Source organism: Molossus molossus, unplaced genomic scaffold (assembly GCF_014108415.1).
Source record: "Molossus molossus isolate mMolMol1 unplaced genomic scaffold, mMolMol1.p scaffold_m16_p_16, whole genome shotgun sequence".
Lineage (NCBI taxonomy): Eukaryota > Metazoa > Chordata > Mammalia > Chiroptera > Molossidae > Molossus > Molossus molossus.
In genome coordinates, this window is record NW_023425351.1 from 8882451 (window position 1) to 8903794 (window position 21344).

At 44.9% G+C, this 21344-nt stretch overlaps 1 protein-coding gene across 1 annotated transcript in view; it reads right to left on the bottom strand.

Annotated features, from left to right (window-relative positions):
* The window catches only part of SPIDR (scaffold protein involved in DNA repair), a 493368-nt gene that overhangs the window by 135017 nt on the left and 337007 nt on the right, over nucleotides 1–21344 (bottom strand). Inside the window, exons 9-10 of the mRNA XM_036263912.1 lie at nucleotides 19687–19882; nucleotides 16238–16482 (exon numbers count right to left, since the gene is read on the bottom strand). Coding sequence (XP_036119805.1) covers nucleotides 16238–16482; nucleotides 19687–19882 — 441 coding nt within the window. The remainder of the gene's footprint in view (nucleotides 1–16237; nucleotides 16483–19686; nucleotides 19883–21344) is intronic.

Consider the following 21344-nt stretch of genomic DNA (forward strand, 5'->3'; position numbering starts at 1 on the left):
TCACACCTGCCAGAATGGCTGCCATCAACAAATCAATAAACAAGTGCTGGTGAGGATCTGGAGAAAAGAGAACCCTTAGTACACAGCTGGTGGGAATGCAGACTGGTGCATCCACTGTGAAACACACAATGGAGTTTCCTCTGAAAATTAAAAATGAAACTGCCCTTTGACCCAGTGATCTCACTTCAGGGAATATATTCTAAGAATCTCATAACACCAATTAGAAAGAATATATGCATCCCTATGTTCCATAGCAGCATTATTTACAATAGCTAAGATCTGGAAACAGTAGATGAGTAGATAAAAAAGCTGTGGTACATTTATGCAATTGAGTATTATGTGGTTGTAAAAAAGAATGATCTCTTACCCTTTGTCACAGCATGGATGAACCCGGAGACTATTAATGCTAAGTGAAATTAGCCAGTCACACAAAGACAAATATCACATGATCTTACTTATATGTGGAATTGAATGAACAAAATAAACTTACACCATACACAAGAATAAACTCAAAATGGTTAACTGGCTTAAATGTAAGTTGTGAAACCACAAAAGTTCTAGAATAAATCATTGACGGTAAACTCTCAGACATCTCCAGGAAAATATTTTTGCTGATATGTCTCTGAAGGCAAAAAATAAATAAATAAATAAACAAATGGGAGTCCATCAAACTAAAAAGCGTCTGCACAGCAAAACAAACCATCAAGCAAACAAAATAGGAACCCACCTTATGGGAAAATATACTCGCCAATGATTTATCTAATAAGGGATTAATCTCCAAAATTTATAAATAACTTATACAACTCAACACCAGGAAGACAATCCAATTAAAAATGGGCAAAGGAAAGCAGGAATAGTGGATCATACCTCAACATAATAAAGGCCATATGTGACAAATCTACAGCCAACATCATACTCAATGGGCAAAAACCAAAACTGTTTCTCTTAAGAACAAGAACAAGACAGGGAGGTCCACTTTTACCACTCTTATTTAACATAGTACTGGAAGTCCTAGCCACAGTGATAAGAAAAGAAGAATAAAATCAAAGGCATCCAAATTGGTAGGAGAAAGTGAAACTGTCATTATTTGCAGAAGACGTGATAATGTACATAGAAAACCAAAGGACTCCACCAAAAAACCAATTACAGTTAATAAAAAAACAAATCCCATTTTCCATAGAAACAAAAAAATAAGATACCTTGGAATAAACTTAACCAAGGAGGTAAAAAATACCTGTACTCAGAAAACTACAGGGCATTGAAAACAAAAAAACAGACCAGGGATGGGGAACCTTTTTTCTGCCAAGGGCCATTTGGATATTTATAACATGATTCGCAGGCCATACAAAATTATCAACTTAAAAACTAGCCTGCTATTTTTGGTCAAACATTTAATTAACTCAGCCCTAATGTGACGGCTGGAACTGCTTCTCTCTGGTGAGGCTGTGATGTCAGCTGTGTCGATGATGTTGCTACTCGAAACTGCTTTTCCAGGTTTGTGTTGGTCAGTCTGCAGCACAGTTATAAGTTTTGAACAGAACTGCTCGCAGCAGTAAGTTGTTCCAAACACAGATGCCTATTACAGTGCATGTCTCCTCAAAGTGGGAAATTCATCATTCTTATGGAACGTTTATGGGAGGTTGCTGTACTGAGCTTTCAGCTTGGCAGCTGAATGATTTTGTGTTGTAGGTTATCAGGCACATCAGTTGGTTCCACATAGAACAGTGTAGCAAAGATGCTCAATTCCATTTGTTTAGTTTTCACGTCCTTGAGTCTTTCATTAAATGCCTCAATTAGTTTTGCACATTCACCAGCATATTCGTGTCTAGAAGGCTTTTGTCCTTCCAGAGTGGGGATGTTTTGGAAAAGACTAGACTGAACACCAGAGGAAGCAAAGAGGTTCCATTACTCAAGCATGTGGACCTAGAGGAGCAGTCCCCAAATTCTGGGCCCCAGTTGTGAGGCGTGCCTAGCTTTATAGCAGGCTGGGCGGGGCACTCTCTTGGTGTGAAAGAGGCAAGCAACTTACAGAAGCAGGAAGTGAAAGGGGTCATGTCATTGCTAAGATGGTAGTTCAATTAAAATGGCTGTTGACTTCCTCTATCATTCCCCCCTTTTGATGCTATTAGCTGCTATTGCTGCCAATTGCATCCTGATATAGATCTCTATAATCTGGGTCTTCAGACCTTTGTAGGAGTTGATATCTGTACTGATACTGTTGGAGGGCCAGTATTTTGGCCGTGGCCCGCCTAGTTACAGTGGACTATGGTGCGAATTATGAGGTACTCCAACAAACTTGCCTACCTGGGGGCCTGTAAGCCTGACACTTCTAACTCTGGTATCCAATGGTCCCTCCCAGTTTCCCCATCATGTATAATTTATTGTCCCAGACACATGTGGGGGCCCAGCCTGGTCGCTACCTGGGAGATAGCGTTGTAGGCATTCCGCGGGCATAGCAGTGGCATATGTGAAAGGCTACACAGGGAATTTGTAGCTTGCTACTCCTCCTGCAAGTTGTATCCTTTCTGCAGGCTTGCTACATTTACATACAGGGGATTGAATTGGGGCAAGGTCTGCTAAGCAAAGCATACTAAGTATCCAAAAGCACAGACAAGCCCAAGATATATTCCCCCGGGAGCCAGTCACTCCCAGGTGTTTCATTCTGTTGGGGCTACAGTCATCAGTCCAATTCCTAAGATTATAGTAAAAAATCCCACTGCAGTCAGGTACCATCCTGGGCAACTGTCCATTCCTTTGAGCCTCCATCAATGCCTGGTTTCCTTTTCAGCTTCGGGGGCGGCAACCATGGCGGCTGGTCTTCTGGGTCCCTGTCCGTCCTCCTGGAATCTGCTGGGTCTGTTGATCTCTTGGTTTGGCTGTGATGGATCCAGGGGGTGATTCCTGCAACCTTAAGTGCGGTAGGGGTTGTTAGTATGACAAGGTGGGGCCCAGTCCATGTGGGTTGGAGGGGTTCCTTTTTCCAGTCTTTAATCCATACATAGTCCCCTGGTTTATGTGAGTGGGCTGGCCCCCCTCGTGGTAAGGGTCCTTGGCCTAATCCGGCCTGCTATATCTGGCTAAGTGTTTCCCCTAGCTTCTGGAGGTACTTAATCTGCTCTGTTTCCCCTATAATCTGAAGCTCTCCTCTAGGTAGGGGTAGTATGGTTGGTGGCCTCCCATAAACTAACTCAAATGGTGTATACCCTGTGGCATTAGGGGCGTTTCGTACCTTGAATAACGCTAAGAGTAGCAGGTCTGGCCAGGGCAGGTCGGTCTCTTGATAGAACTTTGCAAGGGTTTTTAGAGTCTTCATGTGTCCTACCTTTCCTGAGCTCTGAGGGCGATAGGCAGTGTGTAGCTTCCAAGTAATTTTTAATTGTGCTGCTACTTCCTGGAGCACTTTTGCGACAAACTCTGGCCCGCTGTCACTGCCAATGGTCACAGGCAACTGAAAGCAGGGGATAATTTCCCTGAGGAGGGTCTTGATTACCTATCTGCTTTTTTCTGTCCTGGTGGGGAATGCTTCTACTCATCCAGAGAAAGTACAGACTAATACAAGTAAGTATCTGTATCCCCGGCTTGGCCTGATCTCAGTAAAATCAATCTGTAGGTCCTCAAAAGGCTGTTGCCCCCTGTGTTGTAGTCTGGGAAGCCTTTTTGGGTGACCTGCGGCATTGTTCCTGGCACAGGCCAGGCACTGAGCCGCTGCCGCTGCACACAGTCATGTTAGGGAAGTAGTACTCCCGAGTGAGGCGTCTAGAGGTTTTCCCTAGGTGTGTGAGGGCCTGGCATTGCCTGACAAGATTGCTGGCCTGGCCTTGGGGTATGTAGAGCCGTTCGTTCGGCAGTTCCCATGTGCCGGTGGGTGTTCGGAGGCAGTTTTCTTGTATGGCCCATTTCTGTTCCTCTGGGGTGTAGACTGGCTGAGGTTCAGTTCTAACAGGGTACCTTCTATGGCTGGGGTATTTGTCGGGGCTTCCCTTTCTGTAGCTGCTGCCTTTACTGCCTGATCTGCCCTTCTGTTCCCTTGGGCTACTTCTGTCTCTTCCTTCTGGCGGCCCCTGCAATGCATTACTGCTACTCCCTGAGGGGCCCAGACTGCTTCTAGCAGTCGAAGTATTTCTGCCTTGTTTTTAATTTCTTTACCCTCAGCTGTTAAGAGTCCTCTCTCTCGGTAGATTGCCCCATGGATGTGTATGGTGGCGAAGGCATACTGAGAGTCTGTGTAAATATTGACCCTTTTCCTTCTGCTATTTTGAGCGCCCTAATTAATGCCCAGCCTTCTGCTACATTGTCCAGTTGCTTAGACAGGTATGCAACTGGTCTTTGCCATGGTCCCATTGATTGCGTAAGGACCCCTAATGCTATTTTCTCCTTTTCATGTGTAGAGGTTGGAAGGCTGACTGGGGTCTGGCAGTCCTAGGGCTGGTGTGCGCCCAAGATGACCTTTTATAGCCTGGAAGGCTTTCTCCTGTTCAGCTTCCCATAGGAGGGGTGCTGTGCCTGGACCTTTTAGCACTTGGCAAAGTGGTTTGGCTAATGCTGCATACCTACCCTGGTATCCAGATTCGGCAGAACCCGGCCACCCCTAGGAGCTCTTGAAGGTCCGTCCGTGTGGCTGGAGTTGGTAGGACCATTATGACCTGCTTCCTTTCCTGGCCCAGCACCCATTTCCCTTGGGAAGTGAGGAATCCCAGATATCGTACCTGGGCCTGGCATATGTGAGCTTTCTTCCATGAGGCCCGGTACCTGCCTGTGTTAACAGTTCAGGGAGCTGGCAGGTGCCCTCCCAGCACCAGTCCAATGTGGGGGCGGCTAGTAGGAGATCATCTACACATTGTAGCAGCACCAGGTCCATTTCTGTATCAGTAAATGGTTTTAAGTCTCTGGCCAGGGCCTCTCTGAAGAGAGTGGGTGAATTCTTAAATCCTGTGGCAATCTGGTCCAGGTCAGTTGGGTCTTTGCAGCAGTGTGGGGGTCTTCCCATTTGAAAGCAAAGTGTGGTTGGCTTGCCTTCGCAAGTTGGAGGCAGGAAAATGCGTTTTTCAAGTCCAAACAGGTGAACCAGGCCGCCTCTGGCTAGAGCTGGCTGAGGAGCGTGTATGGGTTCGGCACCACAGGTGCAGTGCAATTGTCGCCTCGTTCACTGCTTGCAGGTCCTGCACCGGCCTGTGTCCGCTCCCATCTGGCTTCTTCACTGGCAGTAAGGGAGTGTTCCAAGGGGACTGGCCTGGGACAAGTACACCTTCCCTCAGATGCTCTGGATGACCTCTGTGATGCCTAGCCTGGCCTTCTTGGGGGTGGGGCACTGGCGGATCTGCTTCTGTCAGGCTCCCAGCTTCAGTTCTATAATTATAGGCAGACGGTTCCCTGCCAATCCTGGTGGGTTGTCTTTTGCCCAGGCCTTTGGGTATCTCTTTCGAACGTCAATCCCCCTTCCCTCTGTGGGCTCCTGTTGGCCTTCCTCTGCATCCTTATATAGTCGATATTCTTCTTCCCGGGGAACTAAGACTGCTATGAGGTGTGGGGTGCCAACTTGTCAGTGAGCCTCTCCCGATGGGCGGAAGGAGATCTGGGCTCCTAGCTTAGAAAGCAGGTCATGTCCCAGGAGCGGAACCGGGTACTCCAGCATGTACAGGAATTTGTGCTTTACCTGGCGGCCCCCGAGTTCTACAGTTTGGGCTTGACAAAACTGTCTGGGGCCACTAGGCTGTTTGGTGGCGCCAATGATAGAGATCTCGCGCCCTGAGGGAGGTGCAACTGTGGTCGTTAGTACTGAATGTTCTGCCCCAATATCTACCGTGTAGTGAGCCGGCTCTCCTCTAGTCCGAGTCTGGGCCTGCCAGGTCCCGATTGCCTCTCAGCCTGCCTTTTCTTCTTTCAGTTGGGACATTCTCTTTTCCAGTGTCCCCTTTCTTTGCAGTATGCACACTGGTCTGGTTCCACATTCCAGTGTATAGGCTTGTTTTTCCTTCTGGCCACTGGCCTTTCCTGGGTGGCAGGGGCTTTCCTTGTGTGGCTGCTAGGAGGGCTGCCTTTTTCTCCAATCTTTTTCGAGCCTCCTGCTCGGCCGCCTCCTCTCTGTTATTGTATACATTGTTGGCAATCTCTATTAGTTGGCTTATGTTCATTCTGGCAAAGCCCTTGAGTCTCTGAAGCTTCTTCCTGATGTTCGAGGCTGACCAGGAGACAAACGCCGTGTTGACCATTCTCTGGTTGTCTGGCCCTTCAGGATCAAACAGGTGTATATCTGATAGGCCTCACACAGACGTTTGTAAAAATCCCCAGGCATTTCTCAGGCCGCTGAGTCACATTAGCTACCTTTGTGGTACATGTTAGTAGGCCGTTGGTCCCCCCCCCCGGATCCCGCGGAGAAGGGCATCTCTGTATCTCTGAAGTGTGGCCCTTTCTTCTTCTGAGTGGTGGTTCCAGTCAGGTTGGGCCTCAGATGCTGCTGCTCTTGCCCATTAGACTGAGACTAAAGTGCCCACGGGTGCCGTGGTCTCCAGATACTGGTGCGCTTCCTGGAGAATGTGCCTTCACTCCTCGGTGTTGAACAGCGTGAGGAGTAGCTGTCGGAAGTCGTACCGGGTGGGACGATGCGGCTGCATGATGAACTCCATAAGGTCAACCAGGGCCTGGGGTTTCTCCAAGTAGGATGGAGTATGGTGCTTCCAGTTTAAGAGGTCAGTGGAGGTGAACAGTTGGTAATAAACGATGGTCCATCCTGGCTGCTCAGAATCGTTTGGCCCTATTTGTAGCGGGGTTTGGGTCTCCCTGAGAGGCATCTGGAGTGGCTGCCATTGCCGGTGCCTTGTCAAGACTACAGAGGCCGGGGGCGCTTCTGGGACTGGTGCTGGTGAGACAGATGGTGATGGAGTTTCAATTTTGGGGGTCCAGGGGACCGTCTCAGGTGCATATGGTGGGGAGTAAGTGGATGGGTGGTTCTTCCTCTGGGTCGCCTTTGAGAATGGGGGTTGGTGTGCCTCCTTAGATTGAGCCACAAGGACGTGGGCAGGGACTGCCCATGTTTGGCAAGGTGAAGTCTTTTTCTTTGTTCTAGTCACCCCTGCCAATTTCGGCTTCTGCCCAGCACAATGTTGGGGCCACTTTGGCATGTCCTGAGCTAGTTCCTGCCATCTATCTATGTAGATGTACTGGTCTGGGTGTCCTGGCCTCCCTGTTACTATCAGATGTACTACCCGACTGATTCCTAGATTGAGGGTTCCATCAGGGAGCCAGCCTACCCCAAAATTAGGCTATTTGGCTGAGCAGAAGGTTTCCAATTGGCTCAGGGTCATGCTCGGATCTTGGCCCTGGAACCAATCAAAATTCTGCAACATGCAGTCAAGTACTATTGATGGGCTTCCTCCCATGGTTTTTCCTCCAGTAACGGAGCAGACAGACAAGGGGTGGGCGTTTTCGGTTCACCTGCCTGGCCACTCCCCTCGTGGGGATTTAGGTGCCTCTTGGCTTTGGCAGGTCAGTACAAGCCCCTGACTCAGATCAGGTTCACAGGGAGGGACTGTGTCCCCCAGAACCTGATGCTGCCCTGAGCCGGATGAGGTCACCACGGTACTGCAGGTTGGGGCTCACTCAGACTCCATAGGGTTGCACCGGTGGAGCCACACAGACATTCACACTCATTCTTGCACTGACATTCAACCGAGTTGAAACATTCCCTCCCGTTAGGGCTTGCCTTGCCTGGCGGCCGGAAGGCCTGAGAGGTGATCAGTCTCTCCTTCCACCTCAAGGGTGGGCCTGTACTCGGGCTCCTGGTCCCCGGGGCACTACCCGGTCCTGAAGCTGCGCAGTCCCTGAAGCTGGATTCGTTTGTTTCCCCGGCAGCCCGGGTGGGCGTGAACCTCGCCGACAGCTGGCCGCACAGCCCGGAATGGGCAGGGACCCGAAATGGCTGGGGTGTGTGCTTCCCTCCGTCACAGGGCTCCACGGAGAGCCCATGGGGCCACCTCACGGTGGCAATCGCGTGCTCGTGTGAGTCGTTTCCCAGCCAGAGAACCAGAATGTTATGGAAAAGACTCAGACTGAACACTGGAGGAAGCGAAGAGGTTCCTTTATTCACGCATGTGGACCCAGAGGAGCAGTCTTCAAATTCTGGGCCCCGAGTTGTGGGGCGTGCCTAGCTTTATAGGGGGCTGGGCAGGGCATTCTTTTGGTGCGAAAGTGGTAAGCAACTTACAGAAGCAGGAAGCAAAAGGGGTCATGTCATTTCTAAGATGGTTGCTCAATTAAAATGGCTGTTTACTTCCTCTGTCAGGGAAATGCACCATGTTGTTCCTTCCCAGTTGCACTTTCCACAGCCTTAAATTAGCTTCAAATGATTTCACGTTTGAAAGCAGGGAGCTGAGAAACTGAGTGGGCCCTGCAGCTAGACGTTCAGCTCTGAGAGGTATGTGGTAATGTCCACCATGAATGCTGCATCACACAGCCACTTGCTATCAGAGTTCCCTGACAGTTTTCCCTTCATCTCCATGAGCTGCTTGACTTCATTCATCCTGCAGTTCATAAAACCTCATGAGCATGTTCCTGAAACTCAGCCACCACACTTCATAGTGATAAACAAGATCATTCGGTAACTCCTTAAATTGGTTGTTAAACCCTCTTCTTTTGACCAAATTTATGCATGACATTACTGTTGACATCACATTGTTGAGCCACAACAACTGTGCAGAGAGACTTTCTTGGTGTAGGATGCAGTGACCTATAATTAAATCACTTGGATCAAAACTGAGACAATTCAGTTCTTTCTTGACAAATGCAATTAACCCTTTCTGTGAGCCAACCATAGCTGGAGCACCATCTGTAGTAAGGCCAATTAACTTTTGTTCAAGTGTTAGCTCAAGTTCTTTCATTGATAAAACAAGTCTCTCTAACAAGTCCTCGCCTCTTGTAGTGCCATGCTTGGCTTCCAGTGACAGCGTATCAAACTCTGCAGTTTGCCCAAAAATGTGCCTTCAGTAATCCCAAGAATGGGAAGTATTTGTTATGTGCATTGTCTTGTCATAAGCCAGAGAGAAAAACTGGAAATCTCCTACAGAATCCTTCAGTGTTTTTTCAATATTTTGTGCTAAAACAGTAATCTGATCTGAGACAGTTCTCTAAGATGGTTCTCCCAGACAAACTAACCCTCTGAAACAATGTTACTCTGTCTGGTGCTAACAGCTCGGCAGCAGCCACCACACACTCTCCACACTCTCCCTCTGCAAGAGGCTCAGCTTCTTTGAGATTAGCTCGTTCACAACTCATCTGAATAACATTGTCAAGGCCTAGGGAAAGCAGCTTGTTGTGATTCCAAACTCTGCTGAAGAGCATTGATTTTATCCAGATGCATTTGGCCTCCCAATTCATTGACTTGAGCCTGTTTTTAGCTGTAATAACACTCCAGATTGGCTCATTGCTGCTAACACACTGCCACAAGCTAGGACCATAGGTTTGCCTTTGACTTCAACAAAAAAATAATCATCTGCCCATTTCTCTTGGAGAGATTGACACTCTGCATCAACTTTTCTTTGTAGTCACCATTTGTAGGATGTCACATCACTTAAATTTTAATGACTATCCAGTGTGTGTGTTGCCAGCAATATGATTATTTTGTGTTGATCGCTGTTCCAATCCTGTACCTTGGATTTGGAACATATCCAATGTTCGTGTCATTAACTCTTGAGATCACTTCTGTGTACTACAATTTCCTTAATCTTTACCTGAGATTCAGTTTTTTGGAAAGACTGTTGATTGAGACATGTGGATAAAGGTTGGACTGGAGTTATTGTCTGTGTCAATAAAGAAGTTGACATTGTCATCAACGTCTCAAGGAATCATTTCATGTCACCTTGTCTCATCACCAATGCCATAGTTTCACCACAGTGTGTTAACAATTTCACACCATGTACACTCCCAGCCTGCCTGGCACTGACTGTCCTCTGTGACACCACAATACGGGCAGATGGGCCGTGGGCAGCCAACGAGAATCATGTGTGACTGTCCTGCCATGTACTCATAGGTGTCCTGTTTATTCCATATGGATGTTCCTTGCTTATCCCTCAAAATTTATGTTATTATTCTGATTCACTTAATATAAATTTATGTTGCTATGAAAAAAGCTCCTAGATTTATTGAATTTCAAGTCCCTCCGTCAGTTGCCTTGGCAGGGCCAGATCAAATGATTTCGAGGGTCTCATATGACCCGAGGGCCAGATGTTCCCCACCCCTCCTCTCAACAAAGATAAAAATACCAGCACCATCAAAATGGGACCAGCAGTAGGGCAATTTTTGCAAAGTGCTTATTACCGAGGAACTTCTATACCTCCATCATTTAGAAGTCAGTGGTCACATTTCACACATGAATTTGCATAAATGTTTCTTTTCTAAAGTAAATGAGCCCAACTCCTTACTGATGAGTGGGATGAGGGCAAGGGTGAGGGTGGCTAAAAACACAGAAGTAAAAACAGTATCATTCAAACTTCCCACGCAATCTGACAACAAACAGAATAACAATTTGTAATTTGATGTATTTTCTTTGCTTATTTTAGGTTTCTATTATTATAACAATGTTCTTTATTAATATTTTTTAATTTTTTCAACCTTTATTAATTTATTTTTGTTACTGATGTTTTCCCTTTCCGCCTCCGGACACCCTCCCACCCCATTATTTTATAATTTTTAAGTATTCACACTTGCTTTTAAAGAGCTAGTAAGCCATTCTCTATTGAGTGTTTATTATATGGGAAGCATTATGCCAAACTCTTTATACACATAATCTCATTTAATCCTCATCATTAACCTGTATTATGGGAAGTATAATAAAGAAACGTAATTTGCCCTAAGTCTGTTTGCTAAGTGGTGAAGTCAATGTTTGAACCCTGACCAGTTTGATTCGAAACCTTTTGCTCCTTCCATTAACATCCTTCCTCTACCTCAATGCATTTTTAAAAGGAAAAATGGTACGTATATTAGAAACATGAGACAGAAAAGCCCTCGCTGTAGTTTTAACATGGGACATTCTCATTCCCTTATGCATCAGCAGGACATGTCGCCCCTGCCTGCCTCCCACTCGCTCCTCTCCCTGCTAATTTCCATGCTCACCACTTCCCTGCATCCTGTTTATAAAGTTACCCAGAAACTCTCTGGCAATTCACCGCACATGTTTTTTCAGTCCTTATTTTATTAGGCTTCTTTGCAGCACCATACGGGCTGCCCACTCCCACACGTGAAAAATCCCCATCCTGAGTGCCTGCCACAACACCTGCGGGTTTTTCTCTTGTGTCCCCAGCCCTTCCTCTTCAGGCTCTTCTGTTTGTGTCTACATTTTCCCTAATGTGACTTCAGTTACCAGTTGTGAGAGAACACGTCTGGAAGGGCAGCGGCGGGGAGGAGTGTGGGTACTGTCCACGAGGAGGAGAGTGCGGGCATCCACCTCCACTGCATGCACTCAAGTGCCTTTGGAGCTTAGCACCAGGGACAAATGCAACCTATTCAAATTAGCAAGAATAAACGCACATACAAATATGCACACTGACCAGTTGCAGGCAGAAAACCCCCAAATATTTATCTCCAACTCAAAATCCTCTCTGAATTTGAGATTTGTATATTCAAGTTTTTCATCTGACATCTGTTCTTGCATGTCTCCTAATCTCAAACTAAACAGCCCCCAACTGAATTCTTAAGCTTCCTTCCAATCCTGTCCTCACTCCAGTTTTTCTCTTCTTAGTAAATGGCCCATCATCCCATCACGTAATGAAACTGAGGATCATTCTTAATGTTTCCTTCTAGTTTACTCCTCCGGCACATTTACACTTACATCTTGAACGTGAACCCTTTTCTGTTATTTCCCAGAGGTGCCACATGAGACTCAGGAGCCTGGATAGCCTCTTTCTAGGTCTCTCTGCTTCCCCCTCTTCCCAAAACATTTTCCACCTAACAGCTTAAGCTGTCTTTCAAACTGGTAAACCTTATTTTGGGTCAGTGGGCAACTGTGCCAAACACTATAGTTCTTTTTTTTTTTTTTACAATTTTTTTTCTGTATTGATTTTTAGAGAGAGAGGAAGAGAGAGATAGAAACATTGATTGGCTATCCCCTAAATTCCCCCCACTGAAAATCAGGTCCACAACCTGGGCATGTGCCCCGACCAGAAATTGAACTGGCAACCTCTTGGTGCATGGGTGGACGCTCAACCACTGAGCCACACCGGCCGGGCCAACACCACAGTTCTCGCACGACTGGGGCTGGCTTCTCTCTCTGGGCTCTCCTGCTGGTCGATGCATCCTGGCCACAAAGTCTTCTCCCTGCTGTCCAGGAACTTTAAGAGGTATTCATTCTCTCTTCTGCATGTAATTCTCTTTTGTCTGCTTTTTACCCGACATCCACTTATCTATCAATTGTCATTTAAAATAATACTGCCTTAGAACACCCATCCTTGAATCCTCAAATGCTGTCCCTTTCCACGGGTTTCTCTCATGGTGTTCTACTTTTTCTTACCAGAGCACTTATTACTACTTATAATCACAAATGTACTTGTTTTTATTGTTTTGTGTGGGACTCCATGAGTGTCAAGGATAATGCCTGGTTTCATTAGCCGACTTACAACACCTTGAGAAACATAGTAGGAATGTTTTCCGTATGCCGGGCCAGTGTGGATCAGTGGTTGAGCACCGACCCATGCACCAAGAGGTCACCAGTTCCATTCCCAGTCAGCACACATGCCAGGGTTGTGGGCCCAACCCCTAGTGGGGCATGCAGGAGGAAGCCAATCAATGTTCTCTCTCATGGATGTTTTTATCTCTCTCTGTCTCCCTTCCTCTCTCTAAAATCAATAAAGAAAAAAAAATTTTTTTCTTTAATAGCTTGAGTTAAAAGAAGTCACCCAGAACAATGGACAGGATACTCCTACATATTATATATCTGAAATCTAAAGTGTGTGTGTGTGTTTTAATCCTCACCCAAAGATATTTTTCCATTTATTTTCAGATACAATGGGAAGGAGGGAGGGACAGAGAGAATGAGAGAGAGAGAGGGGGAGAGACATTGATGTGAGAGACACACATTGATTGGTTGCCTCCCACACGACCCTAACCAGGGCTGGAACTGAACCGCAACCGAGGTACATGCCCTTGGTTGGAATCCAACCCTCGACTCTTTGGTCCACAGGCTGACACTCTAACCGCTGAGCCAAACTGGCCAGGGGTAAAGTATATTTTCAATAATGTTTCACAGCTCAGAGGACATAAGCCTTTTGACCAAATTTATCTGACCTTGTTCAGGACCAGTTGGCTTCAAATAAGTTTCCTTTAATTTTAAAGTTGGCAAAAACTGTGCTGTCTGCCACCAGAAGATAAGCTCTCACTGAGCTTGGACAAGTGATATTGCTAGAGCTCTGGGAACAGACTGGGACTGACACCTACAATCACGGCGCTAAATAAAGTTATGACAAACCTCATCACAGTGTTTCATTAGGAAGCATCTGACCTGGTCTGAGAAGGGCAGGGAGAATTAATGTGGCAAAAAAGCACACACCATAGCAAAGAGTTGCTTTGGTTTTCACAAGAAGTTAATTTATTCTAACATGGCTATTCTGATACTTTGTAGAAAACACACAATGATAAAAGTCTTTCAGTCCCTGATGGTCAGAAAGGTCTCTGAGGTGAAGCCGGTTATGACGAAAGAACAGACTCAGAGCTGTCCTCAGTGATACAGGGTCCCTGGGAACTTCCCTTCCTGTCTGTTGCATTCATCCTCTGGACAAGATGGACACAGAGGTGTAACACAGGGCGACATGCAAACTGATCTATGATCATGAAGTTCGGAGTAGAAATTGCAAGCAGAAAAGAAAGGGGTCTTCCAAGGTATGTACCTAAGACTTCTAATAATGTTTTCTCTTCTATACATGTTACATGTGTATGTATAAAAAGTCTACATAAGAAAACACTGTTAAATAATTCTCCAAGGCAAATCATTTAACATGTTTTTCTTTATATACACATTGGCAAAGAATTACTAGAGGGTTAAGTATAATTTTCCTTCTACTGTATATTAATTTGATTTGTAAACTGGAGAGCCTGATCTTTATTATAGCAGATGAAGCCAGAAAATATTAATTATTAGTTATGAAATAGGACTTTTTGTACTCAAAAGACCCCTCAGAAGCCTTGTCCTCAGACGCGAGGCCGCATGTGTCGGTCGTGTCTGAAAGCTCCTTCTCCGGCACAGCCCACTCACCGTCCCCGGCTGGGCACTCTCACTTCCGCTGACCCAGGATGACTTGATCGCTGAGTCAGCCTCAATCTAAACACAGCTCGTTCTAACTCAGTTTTCTCCTGCGTTGGCATCAAAACTGTACAACCCTGTCATTTTTGGATTCTAAATCTTGTGTTTTTCTTTTTGTCCACCAATATAACTGTTAGCAAATCAGAACTTCTTTGAGGCTCAGTTTCCTCAACTGTGACATGGGACTCTAGCCTCAGCAATACAGTCTCATGAGTACTACAAGAAACATACCACAAACAATGCATTTCATTACATCTAAGTAACTGTTTTCTTGTTTTTGAGTTTTGTGCCTGGCCTTCTTCCAGTCCACCACAAGCGTTGCCACATTCCGTGTCCCAGCGCGTGTCCTAATCCGCAGCAGTCAGAGGCGGACCCCTGACAGAATTCACCAGACTCAAGCTTCCAACTTGCTCAACAAGTACAACAAGTCCTGCTGAAGGAACCTGCGGGGCGCAGCCTTGGAGGTGCGGGTTTGTGATTGCTCATGGGGAGTCACCTCCCTGTCAGCTTTATCTCGCCTTCTCATCATGTGACTCAGTCCCTGCTGTCCCCACCCCCTCCGAGTGTTTCGTGTGCTGGTCTGGGAAAGCTTTACCAAGGGCCTCACTGCCCAGCTGCTCACCATCAGCGTCTCCAAAACCTAACAGTGGGTACGTACCGTAAAAAGCAAAGCAAAACCAAACCTATGTCTAATCTCTACCTGTCTCAGATAATTCTATTTAGATTTACCACAGAGTTAAGTCAGAGTGCAAGACTGGTCTAGTACAAGTCACAGTAAAAACCTCAAAACTGATAAAAAGGATTTCACACACATACATAAACCAAAAGAAAATTTTTCTATAATCCAAAGGAAATATTCTAAAGGAGATATTCTGAAATTCAGAGTACTTTCATTTCAAGGACCATACACTTGGAGAGAATTCAAATCAACACAGAAGTTTCTGTCATTCCTTCTGAGAAGAACCAGAAAGCATCATTAAAATAGAAATTATTACCAATTACGTCTGCAATATATGTTCTTATTAAGAGTAGATAGAAAAGTGATTGATAAACTGGCATCTATACTGTTAATTTGTCTTTTGTTGTAAATCCATATTACTGCTCCGAGGGCAACTTAACAGAAAGAAAGACAACCTCAAACGGTTATACCAAGGCTCTGACATACATAAATAGACTCTTCCGTCAACAATGTGCTACAGCTATTTGAAAAAAATATAAAACCAGAAAGGACCTACATCTGAGCAGAAAAGAAGACAACATTCTCTGTGCATAGAGCAGAGGACTCTGAATCATGTGTCTGGCCCTTTTACGTACGTATTCACCCAGCTGTGCTGTCCAACGAGGTAGCCTCTAGACACATGGAGCTACATAAAATAAGTTAATTGAAATTAAACAAAATTCAAAATGTAGTTCCTCAGTTCCACTAGCCCAGTGCTCAATAGACATATGCAGTCAGTGCCTACCTGACTGGCCAATGCGGATACACAGCATTTGCATCTCTGCAGAACACTGTCAGGTAGTGCTGCAATTAATATAGACCGAAACAGTACTCTCTGCAAGGCCAATTTCAGATTTAGTAAATGCCATGTACTTACTCAGGCTTTTAAGAGATGTAAAACTTGATAGATAATACACTGAGTGGTCTTTTTTAGGTATGTTAACCACAGCTTGGTTTTTCTATAACAATTCCAGTATTTCTTGTATTTGTATTACTTGCAATAACGTGAACTATTAAAGGTAAAAGTAAATGCAATAAATTAGATTATTTTTAGGACTTTTTATATAAATAAATAGACAGAATCTTTTGTCACACAGTGGTCCCAAATTGTGATGCAAGAAAACAAACAAACCAAACCAAACCATGTATGTGGTAAATGTAGCCAAGCAATTTCTCCTGGAATATGTCTTTTCTCTGAGTAACTCTAGGCACCCCCATGCCTGTGTCCTGCCACTCACCGAACTCTAGGTGGGTCTGAGGTGGGTGGAGCAGCTGAGCCACCTCCCTGCTGATATCTGCAGGGAAGAAAGTACACTCTCTGCACCACCACTGGGACTCCAACTCCTGACCACGTGGCGGCTCCTTGGCTTTCTACTGTATCCAGGAGAGAGTCCCTCAGGGGAGCTGGAGATGAGAGGTGCTGTTTTGCTTCTTTGTGCTTGTGGGCCCATTCTGTCCTCACAGTGGTGAGACTACACATAACCTGGCCAAGACATGCAAAGGGGAAAATTTCAGTTTGACTCATGATAGCACACTACAAACAAATAATATTTTTAGGTAATCCTCTGATGTAAATGCAGAACACTAAAGAGAAAATAAATATAAAAAACAAACCTATACATATAAAAAAACAAGACCTCAATGTCTCCAGGTAACTAGCAAGGAGGCCAGGTGAGCAAGAGTATTTCCTTTGATGGAAACAGACCATCGTTTTTTTTTAAAAATATTTTTTCTGTATTGATTTTAGAGATAAAGGAAGGGAGAGGGAGAGAGAGATAGAAACATTGATGAGAGAGAACATTGACTGGCTACCTCCTGCATGCCCCCCACTGGGGATCGGACCCACAACCTGGGTATGTGCCCTGACAGGGAATCGAACTGGCGACCTCTTGGTGCATGGGTCGATGCTCAACCACTGAGCCACACCAGCCTGGTGAAATAGACCATCTTAAGACTTTGAAAACATGTAGAAAGTTCTGTTATTAAAATATTTCATGGCAATTTAGAAAATTTTTCTTTTATGAGTTAAAATCCCAACAGGACAAATTTAAAAACAAAATAGCTCTGACCAGTGTGGCTCAGTGGTTACAGCATCAGCCCGAGCACTGAAGGGTCTTGGGTTCAATCCCTGGCCGGGGCTGGGGTTCATGCAGGAGGCAACCAATTGATGTCTCTCTCACATGGATGTTTCTCTCTCTCTACCCCCCTTCTTTCCTTCCACTGTCTCTAAAAAGCAATGGAAAAAATATCCTCAGGTGAGGATTAGCTAAAATAAATAAATAAATAAATAGTTATCAAATTATTTAAAAAAACAATAAAAGAATGACTAAGGTTCAAACAACAAGTGTTGGCAAGGGTGTGGAGAAAAGAGGACTCTAGTACACTGCTGGTGGGAATGCAGACTGGTGCAGCCACTACGGAAAACAATATGGTGTTACCTCAAAAAATTAAAAATTGATCTTCCATTTGACCCAGTGATCCCGCTTCTAGGAATATACCCTAAGAAGCCTGAAACACCAATCAGGAAGAATATATGTACCCCCATGTTCATAGCAGCACTATTTACAATAGCTAAGATCTGGAAACAGCCCAAGTGTCCATCAGTAGACGAATGGATAAAAAAGCAGTGGTACATATACACAATGGAGTACTATGCAGCGGTAAGAAAGAAACATCTCTCATCCTTTGAGACGACATGGAGGGACCTGGAAAGTATCATCCTAAGTGAAATAAGCCAAGCAGAAAATACCACATGATCTCACTTATATACGGAATATAATGAACATAACAGTCTGAGGAATACGGTAGACCCAGAAACATGGAAGTAGGGCACAGACTGACATCCCCCAGAAGAGGGGATTGGGGGGGTGGGAAGAGATAAACCACAGAACTTATATGCATGTATGCATGACCAATGGACATGGTCATCTAAACGGGGGTGGGGTGGGGAGGGGGTGCCAATGGGGTAAAAAAGGAGAAATACCTGTAACAAAAAATAAATAAATAAATAAATTAATTAAAAAAAAAAAGAATGACTAAGGTTTAATAAAAACAAGCCATGTTATTCAGTATTTGTTACATGCAGTGCATTAGGCCAGGCACTCTACATGTTCATGTAGCCTCCCAACAACCCTTTACAATATTAAATATCAAAATAAGAAAATAACACTTCTGGAGTATTTCCTACATTCCAGGTACTTTACTTTACATAATGTGATTATATAACAAATATATCTAACCTTACAACAAACCAAGGAAATAGATTATATCATTATCACCATTTTACAGATAAGAACACTGAGACACAGAGACATTAAAGAGGTCACTTAGAAGAAAGTGGCAGAGGCAGGACCGAACCAGATACCTGGTTCCAAAGTCCATACTCTTCACTACATGCTACAGCTTCATCAGCACTGCTGATGAAACATATCTCATGAATTGGAAGCAGTAAAATACTTTGTGTACAATTAAATTGATTAGAGCACTCCTTTTCACATAATTCCCTCTAGACACTCTTTTTTTTTAATGTTTTTCTGATAAATTGATTTTAGAGAGAGGGAGAGGGGGAGTGGGAAGGAGATGGTGGGGGGAGAGGGGGAGAGAGAGAGAGAGAGAGAGAGAGAGAACATTGATTGGTTGCCTCCCCCACGTGCTCCGACTGGGGATAGAACCTGCAACCTGGGTACATGCCTTGACCAGGAATTGAACCCACCACCCTTTGGTGTATGGGATGATGCTCCAACCAACTAAGCCACATCGGTCAGGGCTCCAGACACTTTTGATAGTTAAAGGGAGATTCTGCTTGATTACACAGATACCAAACAGGATGAAAGTATGTCTGCCTTTCAGTCTTTCTTGTGTTCCCTCATGCTGTCTGTCAGGTGCAGCTTCCGTTCAGTGCTGATTCAGGTACTTGGTGACCTGAGGCAGGTGCACTGGAGCCTTGGAGCTCAGAGGGGTCCTAGGAGGGCACTTTATGCCCATGGCAAGCGAATTTCAGTAGTTCCCTAAATTCATCTTGGCAGATGATCATGGCTTAGGGCCAATAAAATTCCAAAAAAAAGTCTCCAGTTTATAACTTCAAGTTTATACAGCTCTTTTTATCCCAAGGGATACAGATATTGTGAAAAAGAAAAATGTATTTTTTAATAGTATAAGAGGGCTTAAATAAAAATCTTAGACAATTATAAAATATGAACAGAAAAAAAATGAATACTCATATATATTAAATTAGAATAAAGATTAAAAATACACAATTAAAAATATAAAATACTATAGAAATCACAACTAAAAACTGAACTGAACCATAATTTCTTTTTTTTAAGTATGTTTTTATTGATTTTTTTTTAAGAGAGAGAGGAAGAGCAAGATAGAAACATTAATGTGAGAGAGAAACATCCATTGACTGCCTCCTGCACGCCCCCTCCTGGGGATTGAGCCCGCAACCCAGGCATGTGCCCTGACTGGGAATCGAACCAGGACCTCCTAGTCCATGGGGTGATGCTCAATCTACTGGGCCACACCGGCCCGGCTGAACCATAATTTCTTTAGGCATAACAATAATACAAGATGCTCTTACACATATATTTGCTGAATATTTGAAGAAAGAGCAAAAGTAACCATCTTCACTTATAACCCTTTCAAATATTATTATAAAGCATAAAACATCTAAGCCAAAGAGAGTTACCTGGCTTTCAGGTGAATTCTCTGTTAGACTCTTAAATCTAAACATCTGGGCCAAAGTGATGTTTCTTCTTGGAAGGGGTATGTCCCAAAAGTTCACTTCATGTGTTGTTCCTGAATCTTCTTTGGCAACAACTTTCTGACAGAAATAAGTGTTCAGAATAACAGGGCAACTTCCATTTGGGATAATAAGCTTTTGCCTGGAAAGGGAAAAAATACAACAGTTTATTTGCAAAGCTGGATTCCCGTCATGTTCTTGCTAAGTCAGGAATACAAAGAGCAATGCCTTGCCTGTTGTGTACAAATAAAACTAAGCCAGCCCGCCGCGTGACGGCCGCCCTCACACGCTCCAGAGTGACTGTCAAAGGGTCTGCTTTCACTGTTGCAGTGAAGGGAGGCCGGCGAAGTGCGTGGGCGGGAGCTCTCTCAGACCCTCCGCAGGTAGATGACGGCCTTAGAAGGCCTCAGGGAGAAATGCAGGGAGTGAGCAAAGACTATCAACAAGCTCCAAGAATTACTCATCAAAATAACTGTCATTACAAATAAAATCTTTATACATTCTGACAGCTCTAATCTTTCAAATAACTTGACATTAAATGTCAAAGGAATGCTTTCAAATGGACCGAGCCACTGAAATACCTCATGTTTAAGTAGAGAAGCAGTCTGGGAGTATAACAGACGTATTCTCTTGGCTCCCCTCAGTCATCTGATTCTAGAAGATGAACACTCATGTCTGAACATGTAGTACTGCTTAACATTAAGGAAAAATTATGATGTCCACTTTCGGGAAGATGGACTAGACATACTTTCTCCTGTTTCTTTCATTAAATACAACTAAAATACCTAACCTAACATATAAACCAAATATAAGAAGACATTGAGAGGTGGAGAGAAGAAGGAAGAGCAGCCAGGACTTAAAGCCCTTGGGATTTAAGGAACATGGAGTTTCTGACTTTTCTTTTACCTCTTACATTTTAGACTTGGAGATGAAGAACGTGGAAATCTGGAAACAGTAGTGGGTACAAACAGAAGAAGTCCCTACAAAAGTTTATTCCCTTCAACCAAAGGACTAGGGAAGGGGCAGCCTAGCGGACAGAAACCTTGTAGAAAACAACTGCTCCACTCCAGGCAAACCTCACAGAAACACTGTTACCCACCTCCACACACACCAGCCCTGGGTGAGTGGGGAACTGACTTCCACCCTCATCAGGCTGTAAGGAGGAGTCCCTCTAGCCCAGTTGGGGTGGTGTGAGAGAACCTGGGACAAGGTGCTGGGCCTTTCGTTCCTGCAGGCTTGTAACGAGTTCCCCCACAGACGCATGATGACAGCGGAGACCCCCTGGGGGGCCTGGGCTTGCATCCCCACCAGACACTAGTAATCAAACATCCCTCCTCACCCCTCCGGCTCAGGTCAGAATAGGCCTAGCAGAACGTCAGGCCTTGAGCTACTGCCCGCATTACCGAGGCCACCTTCCACCCTGTGACCTTATTCCCGGGTTGCCGGTGGAAGCCATATGGGGAGCAGGAAGAAGCCAGGTGATGTTAGGGAAGCCTAGCAGGAAGCTGGAACTCACAGCTGCCCAGCTGCAACAGGGAGTCTCCTCCCTCAGGTATCAGTGGAGGTCAGGTGGGGATCTGAACTTCTACCTCCACCTGGCAGTA